Source organism: Embiotoca jacksoni, unplaced genomic scaffold (genome assembly GCF_022577435.1).
Source record: "Embiotoca jacksoni isolate LCO1_2020_lvr unplaced genomic scaffold, fEmbJac1.0.p SCAF_136, whole genome shotgun sequence".
Taxonomy (NCBI): Eukaryota; Metazoa; Chordata; class Actinopteri; family Embiotocidae; genus Embiotoca; species Embiotoca jacksoni.
In genome coordinates this window covers 83,903-102,569 of record NW_027185270.1, presented here as the reverse complement: position 1 = coordinate 102,569, position 18,667 = coordinate 83,903, and the positions used below count along the sequence as shown (strand labels likewise).

Genomic DNA, 18,667 nt, shown 5'->3' with positions numbered 1-18,667 from the left:
ATATAGTCTGTATTATTATGAACTTTGGAAGAGGTCAGATTTTATACTGTAGCCTCATTGTGTTGTCCAGCTGATACCTCACAGCTTCAGTCATTTACAGGCACTTTTTTACAAAAAAAAATTCAGGCGAGAATTAAAAACCTTTGACTTTAGTGTGTTCAAACTTGTATAAGTCAGTGGCAGTAACACCTACAGTGACTCTGACTGTCGAGGATAAAACGGAGGTTGCTAATTTGATCCAATGCAGTGTCTGCTGAAAATTTTCCTGTGTTGAAACTTAGGCATCAAATTCTTTGGAAAAATTAGACTGAGTTTGTTTATTCACAATTTTTTTTCCATCATCCTACTCAAAATTATTAAAAAAAAAATAAATATATATTTTTTTGCTGGCAACAAAATGAGCATATCTTTTTCACAAAATGTCTGGTCTATTTTCAATAAAATATGGGTTTACATGATTTAAAATCATCACATTTTGTTTTTATTTACATTTTACACAGCATCACTACTTTTTTGGAAACAGGGTTGTAGATTCCAAAAACTGAATTATTATATTTTTTGTTTCTACTATTGCCAATGTTTTGTGATAAAAGATTAAAAAATCAAATCTACAGATGAAGTTTTCCAACCCGTCAGATAAGCACATTCTGCACATTTTACAGATCAGCATACAAAAATAAACACAACTGCACAAAAGGGGAAATTCAAAAAATGACTGTATTCCAAAAGAAATGTCTGAATTACACGTTCAGATGTCTCCACAGCCAGCGTGTTCATGTGTGTGTTAACACATGTTCACCATTCAGAGAACACATCACATCTGTTCAGGCAGTTTATGAGTGCAACAATTCATTCCACATAAGGCAAAGTGTTGTATGTCTTTAAAGCAAAGCGGCAGCGTACCAGTGGTGTCCAGGTCATTATCAAAATATTGCTTCATCTGTTGAATAAAAATATTCCCAGTTGACTTGCTGATTGACTGTTGAGCTCCATAAAAAAATCTGTCGAGCGTCCTGTGAAAGGAGTTCAGGAGGAGAAATGTTGGGAGGCGGCCGCCTGCAGGTAAATCTCATCTCATTGGTTGTCTTCTTGGTTCCTGCTCAGGTGGGTCTCCTGCACCTCCAGCTCCTCAGCGCTCACCATGTCAGGACTGATGGCGGCATATCTCGTCCCGTGGAACTGACGTAGGTGAATCTATAAAAAACAACAACAACATTTAACTAACCGAAAAACCGATCAATTAAAATCAATGATGGTTTTCTGTTAGATACGGAACGTACGACAGAAAAAAGGAAATGACCGAATCCGACATCCGAGGTCTTGTTAACGCTGACAATACACTTAATAGGATTTAATTAGGTTTGAGCAATATGGAAAACATTAAATATCACAATGTTTCTAGTCTAAGAGGAGATCTAGTCCCACACCTCAAGTCATCCCGAGGTCCTCCACCCTGAGGTCCTCCACCCTGAGCCCAGCCCCAGTAGTATTATTGTATTTGTGATCAGACAGATGAGCCCGTGTCCCTGGACAGGTTGCAGCTGATAACATCTGACACTGGTTCAGTGAATGATGATCGTACCTGGATGTAAAGGTTGACCTCAGCGCTCCTGCACAGGTACGGGAAGTTTCCTCCAGTCTTCAGGTGAGCTCTTCTAGCATTGGGATAGAGTTTATACATCTCCTCCTTGGCCTCCAGAGACAGAGCACTCTGATCAAACACCTGAACATCAGTGGACAGGAAATTATGTCATTGAGGAGCAAGAAGTCAAGTGGATGGTAGATTGATGAGAAGGATGGTTCAGCACTTACATCTATGATGGTCACAGCAACATCTTTTATCTTGTGCGGCTCCACGTACGAGTTCTGACAGTTGAGTGTCAGCCGCGATGCTAACTCACTTTGGTTCAGACTCTCCAACTGCAGCACAACAACAGACGGAGGTCAAGGCCAAGGAGGTGTTCGGGTCAAAATCCAAACATGCACACAAAGACATCATCTGTACACTCTGCTGCTACATGTTAGCATAATGACTGGGAAAAGGAGGAGAAAGCTAGCCTTCTTCGGTCCACAGTGCCACTGTTTGATTGAATTTGGAGTCACATGTAATATTTACTTTATATTTCCCAGTAAGGAACTATAAAGATGAAGCAGTCTGAGTCATCATTATCCTGAAACCTCCTGCTGATCCATTTGATGAGTGATGTGGGGGTTCAGACACCTGAATGTACAGGTGATGCTGCTGTACTGCTTCCTGGAGTCTGACCTGCAGAAGCAGGATTACAATGTACCACATGTTTCTCCATGTTTTTACACATTTCTACATGTTTTTATATGTTTCTAACCCAAATGTTTCTAAATGTTTCCAAACCACGTTTCTCCACGTTTCTCCTCTTCTACGCTCTTCCTAAGATGGCGCCGTGCTAGTGGCAGCCTGTTACAGCAGCTCCCCCCTCGAGTGTGTTTTCAGTATTTTTCTTTCTTCCTTCTCTCTTCTGAGTTGGTTTTTTTCTTTCATGTGTGTTAAGTGACGGTCAGACAATGGACCGTAACTTTTCAACTTTTCTGGTGGCTCTTCTTCTACTTTTTTTCCCTCTTTGTAACGGAGAGCTACGCGCGGTGGACCGGGGCCATTGTTTACTCTTGTCCCCAACAACAAGCCGTGGATCACCTGAAGGTGCCTGAAGGTGCTTCTTAATCAGAAGAAAGCAGCCTTCAGGTCTGGGGACAGGGAGGAGCTCAGGAGAGTGCAGCACCACCTGAAGGAGAAGATGAGGGAGTGCAAGGACTCCTACAGGAGGAAGCTGGAGGCCAAACTCCAGCAGAACAACGTGAGGGAGGTGATGACCGGTGTGAAGGAGATTACTGGGTTCAAGGGGAGAGAGAGACAACCAGGGGGAACCTGGAGAGGAACAACCAGGGGGAACCTGGAGAGGAACAACCAGGGGGAACCTGGAGAGGAACAACCAGGGGGAACCTGGAGAGGAACAATCAGGGGGAACCTGGAGAGGAACAACCAGGGGGAACCTGGAGAGGAACAACCAGGGGGAACCTGGAGAGGAACAATAAGCTAAACTGTTTCTTCAACAGGTTTAGTTCACCGCCCTCATCTGTCTCCTCCACACACCACACCTCCCAAACACCTCCGCTGCCCCCCCTCCCCCTTCTGCCCCCCCTGATGAGCTGCATAGACACAGAGCCCTCAACTCCAAAGGGCTCTTCCACCATCGATGCCATGACCCCCCTGCCCCCCTCTCTGTGATGACTGGCCAGGTTAGGAGACAGCTGGAGAGACTCCACCAGCGCAAGGCTGCAGGACCTGACGGCATCAGCCCCGTGGTCCTGAAGACCTGACGGCATCAGCCCCGTGGTCCTGAAGACCTGACGGCATCAGCCCCGTGGTCCTGAAGACCTGCGCCGTCCAGCTGGCTGAGGTCCTACAACACCTCTTCAACCTGAGCCTGAAGCAGGAGGAGGTCCCGGTGCTGTGGAAGACGTCCTGCCTGGTTCCAGTCCCTAAGAAGACGACTCCATCTGGCCTCAACGACTACCGACCGGTTGCCCTCACATCTCATGTGATGAAGGTGCTGGAGAGGCTGGTCTTGGCCCACCTCAGGCCGCTGGTGAAATCTTCTCTGGACCCTTTACAATTTGCGTACCAGCCTCATGTGGGAGTGGACGATGCCATCATCTACCTGCTGCAACGAGCTCAGTCTCACCTGGATGGAACCGGTGAACCTGTGAGAATCACTTTCTTTGATTTCTCCAGTGCATTCAACACCATCCAACCACTGCTGCTGAGTGAGAAGCTGCGGGTGGTGGGGGTGGACACGTCCACCGTCTCCTGGATCACTGACTACCTGACATGCAGACCAGTTTGTCCATCTGGGCAGTGTGCTGTCTGATACGGTGGTCAGTGGTCGGTGTATAAGGGATAGACGGGAGGAGGAGTCAGTGGACGGTGTATAAGGGATGGACAGGAGGAGGAGTCAGTGGACGGTGTGTAAGGGATGGACGGGAGGAGGAGTCAGTGGACAGTGTATAAGGGATGGACGGGAGGAGGAGTCAGTGGACGGTGTATAAGGGATGGACGGGAGGAGGAGTCAGTGGACGGTGTATAAGGGATGGACGGGAGGAGGAGTCAGTGGACGGTGTATAAGGGATGGACGGGAGGAGGAGTCAGTGGACGGTGTATAAGGGATGGACGGGAGGAGGAGTCAGTGGTAGGTGTATAAGGGATGGACGGGAGGAGGAGTCAGTGGACGGTGTATAAGGGATGGACGGGAGGAGGAGTCAGTGGACGGTGTATAAGGGATGGACAGGAGGAGGAGTACAGGGCAGTAGTGGAGGACTTTGGGGAGTGGGCTGGTAGAAATCACCTCCTCCTGAACGTGGCCAAGACCAGAGAGATGGTGGTCGACTTCAGGAGGAAGACGACGGCTCCACAACCGCTGAGAGTTCTGGGAGAGGAGGTGGACATGGTGGAGGAGTACAAGTACCTGGTGTCTCCATGACAACAGACTGAACTGGAAGACCAACATCAACGCTGTCTACAAGAAGGGGATGAGTTGACTCTTTTTCTTGAGGAAACTTCGATCCTTCAATGTGTGCAGCAAGATGTTGGAGATGTTCTACCATCTGTTGTGGCCAGTGAACTGTACTTCTAGTACTTCTACACCACATGTTTCTACATGTTTTTACATGTTTCTACACCACTTGTTTCTAGTTTCGACACCACTTGTTTCTCCATCACGTGTTTCCACATGTTCCTATATGTTTCGCAGTGTTTTTTCACTATGTGGTGACACGTCACTTAAACATACAGTAAAGCACCTCAGTAACCACCATGAACGCACACGTCCACTCACCCTGTCCACCATGAAGTCAATGGCATCTGCCATCTTAGGGTCTACTGGTCCTTTAGCAAAGTTCCCTAGAACAATCTTCTTCAGGAGGAATGCTGGCATCAACCAGAAACTGTGGAGGATACAGATCAAACATGAAACTGTGGAGGAAACTAATCAAACATGAAACTGGAGAAAACTAATGAAAAATTAGCCCTGAATGAAGGAGGTGTGGAGGAGAAGGCGGAGCTTCTGCTCACCTGTTGGACGTCCACGTCTGGTTAAAGATGGAGGTGTCACTGAACGAGTTACACAGGATCAGAGAGTGGACACGAGGAGACTTGTGGGTAACTTCTGCAAACTTCTGGGCCAAGAATCCTCCCAGAGATGCTCCGAACAGATGGACCTGAGAGGGACACAGAGGGCATGCAGGACCATCAGAGGACAGAGGGGACTCCCGTAGGACCATCAGAGGACAGAGGGGACGCAGGACCATCAGAGGATAGAGGGGACACAGGACCATCAGAGGACAGAAGGGATGCAGGACCATCAGAGGGGACACAGAACTGCAAGGCCATTAGTGTGGACACAGGACACTCAGAGGGGACACAGGGCCATCAGAGGACAGCTTCCACTGTGTGTGGTTCGTCATGAGAACCAACCTCCCTCAGTGGAAGACACTGATGCTAATGAGGTTTTTACTTCGTCATTTAATTTTGAGAAAAAAAAAACATTTTGATTAACTTTGTTATTTTCCATGATTCAAATGATGTCACAGCTACGGAAATAATTCAGTCTACAGTTAGTCTTTATATAACCATGATTACATCTCCCAATAATTCAGTCTACAGTTCGTCTTTATATAACCATGATTACATCTCCCAATAATTCAGTCTACAGTTCGTCTTTATATAAACATGATTACATCCAGCAGCCTGTCAGTGTTTTACTGCTGTAGCTGCTGTTGAATTAAGCCTATTTTATAATATAACTGTGCTCTGATCAGGACTTTCGAGGCCGATCACTGGAAGCAGTATCTGCTGATATTCATCACTGATCACAAGGTCTAGTTGGAACTTTTTATTTATGGTGTAGGATCATAAATGTACTCAACTATACTTAACACTGTACATTATACACTGTACAGCCTTTGTCTTATTACTGGAACAGGTAATTCAGAGAGAGATCAGTATCATTTATATATCATTCACATCATTCATACCTCTAAGATGACTTGTTCTGCATCAAGGCATCTTTCTCTATGAAAACAATAATCTGTGCTTTTTCAGCAGACAGTTTGTTCCTGCTCTCATGGTTAATATTCCTGCTGTGCTGAAGAGTCGCTCTCCATCTACACCTGTACACGCTTTGGAGCGAGCGGAAACCCAGTCTTACTTTATCCAGCTGCAGGTGATCTAGAAGCTTCCTGAAGCCGTCACAGAACTCCATGAGATCCCAGTACACCGGATACTGCAGCTGTTGGGATAATAACATGTTTACTACAGCAGGCCGGGTTAGTGATTACGAATTCAGTTGGTTATTAATGCCTCCTGATCTGATCACAAAGCAGTAGCGTGTTGTTTCAAAGTGGTGAACACTTCAGATTTGATATATTTCTACACACGTGAAATTTCTACACGAAGTAGATCAGGTATAATTTAATTGACCGAAATCTAATGTTTATTTGTTCTCTTGATCTTGTTTTGGACTTGATTGAGAGTCTGATGATGCTGCAGGTGATATTTATGCAGAAATATAACACGTATTAGAGTTCACAAGCGTTGTATTCGGTACAAAAACTAACAAACAGAAACATTTCACACACCAACTTAAACCACAGCAGACACCCACACTGTCTGTGCACTTAGTATTTAGCATGTCATTGTACTGTAAAATGGGCTCGGTCCAAGAGGAGGTGACTCTAGCTCTAGATACGAGGAGGTGACTCTAGCTCTTTCTTCTTTTTAAGATCTACTTCTTTGCAGTACGTTATGTGAAAACAGGGTGAGGAATGTGTGCAGTGTTTGTGATGGTCCTTGTGTGAATCCAGTGAATGTGACAGAGAACCAGCTGCAGAGGTCAGTGAGTAGTGAGCTCACCGAGATGACTCTGTAGCCCCAGCCGGTCAGAGCCAGCACCTGCTGGAAGAACACCTCCGCTGTCCCGCTGACCGGAGGGAGGAAAATTATGGGACACCTGATGCTCTTTGGGCCAGCATCATACAGCGACCACACCTTACTGTCATCATCATCGACAATAATCTGGGGGAGACAGAAACACAGCAACATGAGGACACATCCTGATCATTAAAATATCCCCATCACTCCAGGACACACGGACAGTTACTGCTCTCCATGTCAGAGGTCCAACAGTTAGTCAAAAAATTGAGGACTGGTTACCAGAGACTCTGTCCTGAGCAGAAAGACCTGTTGTTCACGTGCGTGCACACAGCAGGAGGAAGGTATAACCCTAAATGAGTGACTGGAACAAGTTTGGTCTTCTTATCATCATCAGTTCCTGAGCTACACACAGTTTTGTGAGCAGTGGTCCAGGTGTGTGTGGGATGTCTCCGTGGATATGACCAGCGAGATCAACAGACCTCCATCATGACAACACATCGCTGGACCACTCCTTTTCACCGGATCTATCTCCCTGCTCAGGTCCCAAAAAACTGTCGCAAACTTTGATAATTCTCTGCTCAACTTTCAGATGTGTAAACCATCGCAGACGCAGAACGAACGCTGCTCACTAACTAATGATGGTAAGAAAACTAAATCTGTACCAGTCATGTATTAGGGTTATATCTTTCTCCTGCTCCGTCTACATTACAGTGCAGTCTGTGGTGATCAGTATGAGGTGAGCAGTCTGTGGCGATCATTCTGTAGGGATCAGTCTGTTTCAGTATGAAGTGATCAGTCTGTTTCAGTATGAAGTGATCAGTCTGTTTCAATATGAAGTGATCAGTCTGTGGTGATCAGTGTTTCAGTATGAGGTGATCAGTCTGTGGTGATCAGTCTGTTTCAGTATGTAGGGATCAGTCTGTAGTGATCAGTCTGTTTCAGTATGTAGGGATCAGTCTGTAGTGATCAGTCTGTTTCAGTATGTAGGGATCAGTCTGTAGTGATCAGTCTGTTTCAGTATGTAGGGATCAGTCTGTAGTGATCAGTCTGTTTCAGTATGTAGGGATCAGTCTGTAGTGATCAGTCTGTCGTGATCAGTCTGTCGTGATCAGTCTGTGGCAATCAGTCTGTGACGATTAGTCTGTAGTGATCAGTCTGTAGTGATCAGTCTGTGGCGATCAGTCTGTTTCAGTATGTAGTGGTCAGTCCTTTTCAGTATTAGTGAGTGTGAGGACAGACTGTCTGGTTGGTTGGTTGGTTAGTGAGGACAGACTGTCTGGTTGGTTGGTTAGTGAGGACAGACTGTCTGGCTGATTGGTTAGTGTGAGGACAAACTGTGTAGATCTGAGCTAACAACAGGTCGGTAGGGGGCCTCGTGAATCACAGTGAACACTACAGCACTGTTTGCACTCTGAACTTAGGAAAGAGCAGAATTCTTGAGCGGCTCAGCAGTTTCAAGCTGAACCTTCATCATGAGGTAAAAAACAGACGCTCACCAAGCTGCAGCTCTGGCAAGAGACAGACTACTGACAGGACAGAGTCATGTCTTGTGATGTATGAAGGAGTTCCTCCAATCAGAAGCCTGGGAGGTCATACCGACCAATCAGGATCCTGGGAGTTCATTCTACTTACCCTCTTCAGGGGGACGGTACTTCTGAACCAGTTGTAGTCTGGAGACACCTTGATCTCGTCCATCTGTGGAGACAGAAAGACAACATGAAGGACTCCGGTCACATCCAGGAAGGACAGAAGTCACATCACTGTAGCGTACATTGTTTGAAGTATCCTTCTCAAAGTGCCAGAACCACATGTCCTCCCCAGTTATCTCATTTGACCCTGGATGGACCCGTTCCACTCTTCACCTCCACATCTTGATGCAGGATGTGGACCTTTGTTAAACTGCTCCGGCCCTTTTTATCACCCTTTTAACTCATAAAAGCCTAAAACCTCTGACACAAGTGACGATATCCGCACCGTTTAGCTGAATAAAGCATCCACCATCCCTCTACTTCAGCCCACAACACCACAGGACACCTTCTAATCCCTTTGGTCACAATCACTTCAATACACACACATTCAAAAGGTGAAAATCTCTAGATGCAAGATGGTCACCAGTATTGACCATCTCCAAGAGCCACGTCTCCCTCATGTGGTCATACGTCACCAAAAACACACAAACTATAATGAAGACAAAGGATGGAGTTTGTGAGTTCTAATTATATCCATTACTATAATCTCTTCTATGATATGATTCTGCTAACAGTGTGATATTGATAGAAAGTGTTCTGCATTGAAAACTATGTCCTTACATTAAAATATGCCGACAGTCTCTACTCTTCCATGTCTCACTCTTCTCCGACTCCTTCATCTCTCTATCTGATTAATTAGGTAGAATTACCCTATCGTTTAAAATGTGATCTGTGTTGTAATAATATATCTCATCTTAAGTTGGTGAAGTGAAATAAGGGACTTCTTTTATGCATAGTTTGAATCAAATCATGCCAAACGGGGGCCCTTATGACACCTCCTCATGACACCTCCTCAGGACACCTCCTCCTCTTCCCCTGAGACAGCGGGATTTGTTTTCTTTTAGATTCGTTTTAATTTTTGTTCCTCTTAGAGTTTTTCAGTTATCTTTTAAGTTTCTTTAAGTTCTGACTTAGTCATTTTATACTTTTTTTTTTTGCGCACATAGTTAATCAAATTCTGAAAAGTACTTCAGCTACTTCGCTGATTAGGTACTTAATTCAATGCATTTTTGACGATACGGTATCACTATTAGTATTTTTGTTAACGCCACAAGCCAGGCCAGCTCCAAGCGTTCATCAGAGTTATAAGAAGTAACTATTAGAAATCGCCGACCCAAGATTGCCTCAACTTGCCGACGTCCCCCCTGACCGGGACGTTTACAGCATCCCTGCCTGACGGACACCACGGGACCTCAAGGCCAGCATCACATCCAGATGGACAGATCGGAGCTGAGGACGGAGATAAACGCCTGTGATTCAACTAACATTGACCGGACCTGAGAGCACCACCATCTGGACCTGCCTTCGGCCCGCGGTTGAAATCGTCACAAAGTAGGCTGGTTCACATCTTCAGGTTGGCGTTTCACTTAGCCATTATATACCTAAATCCACTCATTCAATCCTTTTCTCCGTTAGCCTAGTCTCAAATTCCCTCTTTCACTTCACCATCAGTAATCAATATGAATTTGTACACTCCCTTTCATATACACATATCTACCATTTAATCATTTACTGTGGGAAGTTATGCAAGAAATCCCTTTTAATTAGACCCAACCGTGTCATGGTGGTAGCTTTCTGAGTATATCAAAGGATTAGAATTCCGATACGAGAATTCATGTTTTACATTACGATTGACTGATTATATACTGAGTTGAATTGATAAATTGTCCAATATTGGACTGGTGCCCCTTCTAACAACGAGAGACAGATTTAATCCCTCACAAATTAAATTGACATCACGCTACATCACGAAGGACTACAGTCACATCACGAAAGACTACAGTCACATCACGAAGGACTAGGTTAGGTTAGGTAGTTACTATATTAATCCCCAAGGGGAACTTTTTTCTCTACAGCAGCATACAGGAAAGCAATAAAATGATAATAAAATAATAAAAAGCAACAAAATAACAGTAAAAAAATATTAAATATAAAATGCACAGTATATACAGTACAGTATATATAATATACAAACAACCAGTCACATCACAAAGGACTACAGTCACATCACAAAGGACTACAGTCACATCACGAAGGACTACAGTCACATCACGAAAGACTACAGTCACATCACAAAGGGCTACAGTCACATCACAAAGGACAACAGTCACATCACGAAAGACTACAGTCACTTCACGAAAGACTACAGTCACATCACAAAGGACTACAGTCACATCACGAAAGACTACAGTCACATCACAAAGGACTACAGTCACTTCACGAAAGACTACAGTCACATCACGAAAGACTACAGTCACATCACGAAAGACTACAGTCACATCACAAAGGACTACAGTCACATCACGAAAGACTAGTCACATCACAAAGGACGACAGTCACATCACGAAGGACTACAGTCACATCACGAAAGACTACAGTCACATCACGAAAGACTACAGTCACTTCACGAAAGACTACAGTCACATCACAAAGGACTAGAGTCACATCACGAAGGACTAGAGTCACATCACGAAGGACCAGAGTCACATCACTAAAGACTACAGTCACTTCACGAAGGACTAGAATCACTTCACGAAGGACTAGAGTCACATCACGAAGGACTAGAGTCACTTCACGAAGGACTACAGTCACGTCACGAAAGACTACAGTCACTTCACGAAAGACTACAGTCACATCACGAAAGACTACAGTCACATCACAAAGGACTACAGTCACATCACAAAGGACTACAGTCACATCACGAACGACAACAGGCACATCACGAAAGACGACAGTCACATCACGAAAGACTACAGTCACTTCACGAAAGACTACAGTCACTTCACGAAGGACTAGTCACATCACGAAGGACAACAGTCACATCACGAAGGACAACAGTCACATCACGAAAGACTACAGTCACATCACAAAGGACTACAGTCACATCACAAAGGACTACAGTCACATCACGAAAGACTACAGTCACTTCACGAAAGACTACAGTCACATCACGAAAGACTACAGTCACTTCACGAAAGACTACAGTCACATCACAAAGGACTACAGTCACATCACGAAGGACTAGAGTCACATCACGAAGGACTAGAGTCACATCACTAAAGACTACAGTCACATCACGAAAGACTAGAGTCACATCACTAAAGACTAGAGTCACTTCACGAAGGACTAGAATCACTTCACGAAGGACTACAGTCACATCACGAAGGACTACAGTCACATCACGAACGATAACAGGCACATCACGAAAGACGACAGTCACATCACGAAAGACTACGGTCACTTCACGAAAGACTACAGTCACTTCACGAAGGACTAGTCACATCACGAAGGACAACAGTCACATCACGAAGGACTAGAGTCACATCACTAAAGACTAGAGTCACATCACTAAAGACTAGAGTCACTTCACGAAGGACTAGAATCACTTCACGAAGGACTAGAGTCACATCACGAAGGACTAGAGTCACTTCACGAAGGACTACAGTCACATCACGAAGGACTACAGTCACATCACGAACGACAACAGGCACATCACGAAAGACGACAGTCACATCACGAAAGACTACGGTCACTTCACGAAAGACTACAGTCACTTCACGAAGGACTAGTCACATCACGAAGGACAACAGTCACATCACGAAAGACTACAGTCACATCACGAAAGACTACAGTCACATCACAAAGGACTACAGTCACATCACAAAGAACAACAGTCACATCACGAAAGACTACAGTCACTTCACGAAAGACTACAGTCACATCACAAAGGACTACAGTCACATCACAAAGGACAACAGTCACATCACGAAAGACTACAGTCACTTCACGAAAGACTACAGTCACATCACAAAGGACTACAGTCACTTCACGAAAGACTACAGTCACATCACGAAAGACTACAGTCACATCACGAAAGACTACAGTCACATCACAAAGGACTACAGTCACATCACGAAAGACTAATCACATCACAAAGGACGACAGTCACATCACGAAGGACTACAGTCACATCACGAAAGACTACAGTCACTTCACGAAAGACTACAGTCACATCACAAAGGACTAGAGTCACATCACGAAGGACTAGAGTCACATCACGAAGGACCAGAGTCACATCACTAAAGACTACAGTCACTTCACGAAGGACTAGAATCACTTCACGAAGGACTAGAGTCACATCACGAAGGACTAGAGTCACTTCACGAAGGACTACAGTCACGTCACGAAAGACTACAGTCACTTCACGAAAGACTACAGTCACATCACGAACGACGACAGGCACATCACGAAAGACGACAGTCACATCACGAAAGACTACAGTCACTTCACGAAAGACTACAGTCACTTCACGAAGGACCAGTCACATCACGAAGGACAACAGTCACATCACGAAAGACTACAGTCACATCACGAAAGACTACAGTCACATCACAAAGGACTACAGTCACATCACAAAGGACTACAGTCACATCACGAAAGACTACAGTCACTTCACGAAAGACTACAGTCACATCACGAAAGACTACAGTCACTTCACGAAAGACTACAGTCACTTCACGAAAGACTACAGTCACATCACGAAAGACTACAGTCACTTCACGAAAGACTACAGTCACATCACAAAGGACTAGAGTCACATCACGAAGGACTAGAGTCACATCACGAAGGACCAGAGTCACATCACTAAAGACTACAGTCACTTCACGAAGGACGAGAATCACTTCACGAAGGACTAGAGTCACATCACGAAGGACTAGAGTCACTTCACGAAGGACTACAGTCACGTCACGAAAGACTACAGTCACTTCACGAAAGACTACAGTCACATCACAAAGGACTACAGTCACATCACAAAGGACTACAGTCACATCACGAACGACAACAGGCACATCACGAAAGACGACAGTCACATCACGAAAGACTACAGTCACTTCACGAAAGACTACAGTCACTTCACGAAGGACTAGTCACATCACGAAGGACAACAGTCACATCACGAAAGACTACAGTCACATCACAAAGGACTACAGTCACATCACAAAGGACTACAGTCACATCACAAAGGACTACAGTCACATCACGAAAGACTACAGTCACTTCACGAAAGACTACAGTCACATCACGAAAGACTACAGTCACTTCACGAAAGACTACAGTCACATCACAAAGGACTACAGTCACATCACGAAGGACTAGAGTCACATCACGAAGGACTAGAGTCACATCACTAAAGACTAGAGTCACATCACTAAAGACTAGAGTCACTTCACGAAGGACTAGAATCACTTCACGAAGGACTAGAGTCACATCACGAAGGACTGGAGTCACTTCACGAAAGACTACAGTCACATCACGAAAGACTACAGTCACTTCACGAAGGACTAGTCACATCACGAAGGACTACAGTCACATCACGAAGGACTAGAGTCACATCACGAAGGACTACAGTCACATCACGAAGGACTACAGTCACTTCACGAAAGACTACAGTCACTTCACGAAGGACTACAGTCACTTCACGAAGGACTAGAGTCACTTCACGAAGGACTAGAGTCACTTCACGAAGGACTAGTCACTTCACGAAGGACTAGAGTCACTTCACGAAGGACTAGAATCACTTCACGAAGGACTAGAGTCGCATCACGAAAGGCTAGAGTCACATCACGAAGGACTAGAGTCGCATCACGAAAGGCTAGAGTCACATCACGAAGGACTAGAGTCGCATCACGAAGGACTAGAGTCGCATCACTAAAGACTACAGTCACATCACGAAGGACTAGAGTCACATCACGAAGGACTAGAGTCACTTCACGAAGGACTAGAGTCACTTCACGAAGGACTACTGTCACATCACGAAGGACTAGAATCACTTCACGAAGGACTAGAGTCACATCACGAAGGACTACAGTCACATCACGAAGGACTAGAGTCACATCACGAAAGGCTAGAGTCACATCACGAAGGACTAGAGTCGCATCACGAAGGACTAGAGTCACTTCACGAAGGACTAGAGTCGCATCACGAAGGACTAGAGTCGCATCACGAAGGACTAGAGTCGCATCACGAAGGACTAGAGTCACATCACGAAGGACTAGAGTCACATCACGAAGGACTACAGTCACATCACGAAGGACTAGAGTCACTTCACGAAGGACTAGAGTCACATCACGAAGGACTAGAGTCGCATCACGAAGGACTAGAGTCGCATCACTAAAGACTACAGTCACATCACGAAGGACTACAGTCACATCACGAAGGACTAGAGTCACATCACGAAGGACTAGAGTCACATCACGAAGGACTAGAATCACTTCACGAAGGACTAGAGTCACATCACGAAGGACAAGAATCACTTCACGAAGGACTAGAGTCGCATCACTAAAGACTACAGTCACATCACGAAGGACTACAGTCACATCACGAAGGACTAGAGTCACATCACGAAGGACTAGAATCACATCACGAAGGACTAGAGTCACTTCACGAAGGACTACAGTCACATCACGAAGGACTACAGTCACATCACGAAGGACTAGAGTCACATCATGAAAGGCTAGAGTCACATCACGAAGGACTAGAATCACTTCACGAAGGACTAGAGTCACTTCACGAAGGACCACAGTCACTTCACGAAGGACCACAGTCACTTCACGAAGGACTAGAGTCACATCACGAAGGACTAGAGTCACATCACGAAGGACTAGAGTCACATCACGAAGGACTACAGTCACTTCACGAAGGACTAGAGTCACATCACGAAGGACTACAGTCACATCACGAAGGACTAGAGTCACTTCACGAAGGACTAGAGTCACATCACGAAGGACTAGAGTCGCATCACGAAGGACTAGAGTCGCATCACTAAAGACTACAGTCACATCACGAAGGACTACAGTCACATCACGAAGGACTAGAGTCACATCACGAAGGACTAGAATCACTTCACGAAGGACTAGAGTCACATCACGAAGGACTAGAATCACTTCACGAAGGACTAGAGTCACATCACGAAGGACAAGAATCACTTCACGAAGGACTAGAGTCGCATCACTAAAGACTACAGTCACATCACGAAGGACTACAGTCACATCACGAAGGACTAGAGTCACATCACGAAGGACTAGAATCACATCACGAAGGACTACAGTCACATCACGAAGGACTAGAGTCACTTCACGAAGGACTAGAGTCACATCATGAAAGGCTAGAGTCACATCACGAAGGACTAGAATCACTTCACGAAGGACTAGAGTCACTTCACGAAGGACCACAGTCACTTCACGAAGGACCACAGTCACTTCACGAAGGACTAGAATCACATCACGAAGGACTAGAGTCACATCACGAAGGACTACAGTCACTTCACGAAGGACTAGAGTCACATCACGAAGGACTAGAGTCACATCACGAAGGACTACAGTCACTTCACGAAGGACTAGAGTCACATCACGAAGGACTACAGTCACATCACGAAGGACTAGAGTCACTTCACGAAGGACTAGAGTCACATCACGAAGGACTAGAGTCGCATCACGAAGGACTAGAGTCGCATCACTAAAGACTACAGTCACATCACGAAGGACTACAGTCACATCACGAAGGACTAGAGTCACATCACGAAGGACTACAGTCACATCACGAAGGACTAGAGTCACATCACGAAGGACTAGAGTCACTTCACGAAGGACTAGAGTCACATCACTAAAGACTACAGTCACATCACGAAGGACTACAGTCACATCACAAAGGACTACAGTCACATCACAAAGGACTACAGTCACATCACGAAGGACTAGAGTCACATCACGAAGGACTAGAGTCACTTCACGAAGGACTAGAGTCACATCACAAAGGACTACAGTCACTTCACGAAGGACCACAGTCACTTCACGAAGGACTAGAGTCACATCACGAAGGACTAGAGTCACATCACGAAGGACTAGAGTCACATCACGAAGGACTAGAGTCACATCGTGTCCTTTTAGCTGCTGCTAGCTGCAGTTAGCTGCTGTCAGCTGCGCAGCTAACTGTTGGACCACAGGAAACACAGTGTGTCGGTGTGCTCACACTCACTCACCCCAGATATTCAGCGTGTCCCAGCGGACTTCAGCCCGATGCTCCGGTGCTGCTTACAGATGGTCGTCACCGTGTCCGGAGCACTTTATCCATTTCTGGGGAGCATTTCTTCTGCTGCTGCTGCTGGTCATATGACTGCTGGTTCACACACTTCCGCAAAGCTCCTGCCGCCGCCCATCTCTCTCTCTCTCTCTCTCTCTCTCTCTCTCTCTCTCTCTCTCTCTCACACACACTCACACACGCACACGCACGCGCCCACGCACGGACGCACACACAGAGCACTTCTTATTGGGTCTTTTTGTAAATAACTAATAGGTTCATTACCGCCAGTGTAAAGAATTTACTATAAATATATAGATATAAAACTTTATTTGTTTTCTTGAAAAATACTGGGTTAATGGACAGAACCTTATTATGATAATTATTACTATTATAATTGTTGTTACTATTATTGTTATTATTATTATTACTACTATCATTTATTTTTTCCTTCCGTTGAAGGGGAATGAATAACAGCTCTGGTGAAAGTTACTAACGACCTTTTATTAGCCTCAGATAATGGACTCGTCTCTATACTTGTTCTTCTGGACCTCAGTGCTACTTTTGATACGATTGATCATACGATCTTATTACAGAGATTAGAAGACATTACGAAGATTAAAGGAACTGCATTAGACTGGTTCAAATCCTACTTATCAGATAGATTCCAGTTTGTTCATGTCAACAATGAATCTTCCAGACAAACAAGAGTTAGTTATGGAGTTCCACAAGGCCCAGTGTTAGGCCCAATACTTTTTACTTTGTACATGCTTCCATTAGGAGATGTCATCAGGAAGCACTGCATCAACTTCCATTGTTATGCAGATGACACTCAACTATATCTTTCTATAAAACCAGATGAAACTAATCAGTTAGTAAAACTTGAAGCCTGTCTAAAAGACATAAAGGCCTGGATGACCAAAAACTTCCTGCTTATAAATTCAGACAAAACAGAAGTTCTTGTACTTGGTCCTAAACACCTCAGAAACTCTTTCTGTAATCACGTAGTTACTCTAGATGACGTTGTCTTGGCCTCCAGCAAAACTGTGAGGAACCTTGGAGTCATATTTGATGAGGATTTGTCCTTTAGACACCATATAAAGCAAATCTCCAGAACTGCCTTCTTTCATCTACGTAATATTAATAAAATCAGGAAAATCCTTCCTCAGCGTGATGCAGAAAAACTCATTCATGCGTTTGTTACTTCGAGACTAGATTATTGTAATTCCTTGTTGTTAGGATGTCCAAATTACTCATTAAAAACCTGCAGCTGATCCAAAATGCTGCAGCAAGAGTACTGACAGGATTTATCAAGAGAGATCAAATTTCTCCAGTTGTATCTTCTCTTCACTGGCTTCCTGTGAAATCAAGAATAGAATTTAAAATTCTCTTGATGACTTACAAAGCTCTACATGACCAGGCTCCATCATATCTTAGAGATCTTATAGAACCATATAATCCTAGCAGAGCACTTCTCTCTCAGTACGCTGGTCTACTTGTGGTTCCTAGAGTTTCCAGAAGTAGAATGGGAGGCGGAGCTTCAGTTTTCAGGCTCCTCCCCTGTGGAACCAGCTCCCAGTTTGTGTTGGAGGGGCAGAAACCCTCTCTAGCTTTAAGATTAGACTCAAAACGTTCCTTCTTGATAAAGCCTATAGTTAGGGCTGGCTCAGGTAGACCTGAACCAACCCTTAGTTATGCTGTTATAGGCCGAGGCTGCTGGAGGACCTCGTTACATGCTGAGCTTCTTTTCTTTCCTCCTACTCTTTAACTGACTCATACCTCACCATCTTCTTCTCTCCCATAGTTTCTTCTTATTATCTGTTGTCTCCATTCAGTTCCTTCGCTCGTGTAGTTTCTGTTCTTTCTTCTCCAGATGTTC

General features: G+C 44.8%; 1 protein-coding gene across 1 annotated transcript; it reads right to left on the bottom strand.

Annotated features, from left to right (window-relative positions):
• Positions 1–699: 699 nt before the first annotated feature.
• spg21 (SPG21 abhydrolase domain containing, maspardin) lies at positions 700–16,929 on the bottom strand. Its single transcript, XM_069147225.1, has 9 exons — positions 16,751–16,929; positions 8,597–8,659; positions 6,944–7,105; positions 6,240–6,320; positions 5,105–5,250; positions 4,869–4,977; positions 1,813–1,920; positions 1,583–1,723; positions 700–1,194 (listed from the first exon to the last, which is right to left on the bottom strand). Exons 2-9 carry the CDS (start codon positions 8,657–8,659, stop codon positions 1,075–1,077), a joined length of 930 nt encoding a protein of 309 aa, XP_069003326.1. The 5' UTR covers positions 16,751–16,929; the 3' UTR covers positions 700–1,074.
• Between the last annotated feature and the right edge of the window lie 1,738 nt (positions 16,930–18,667).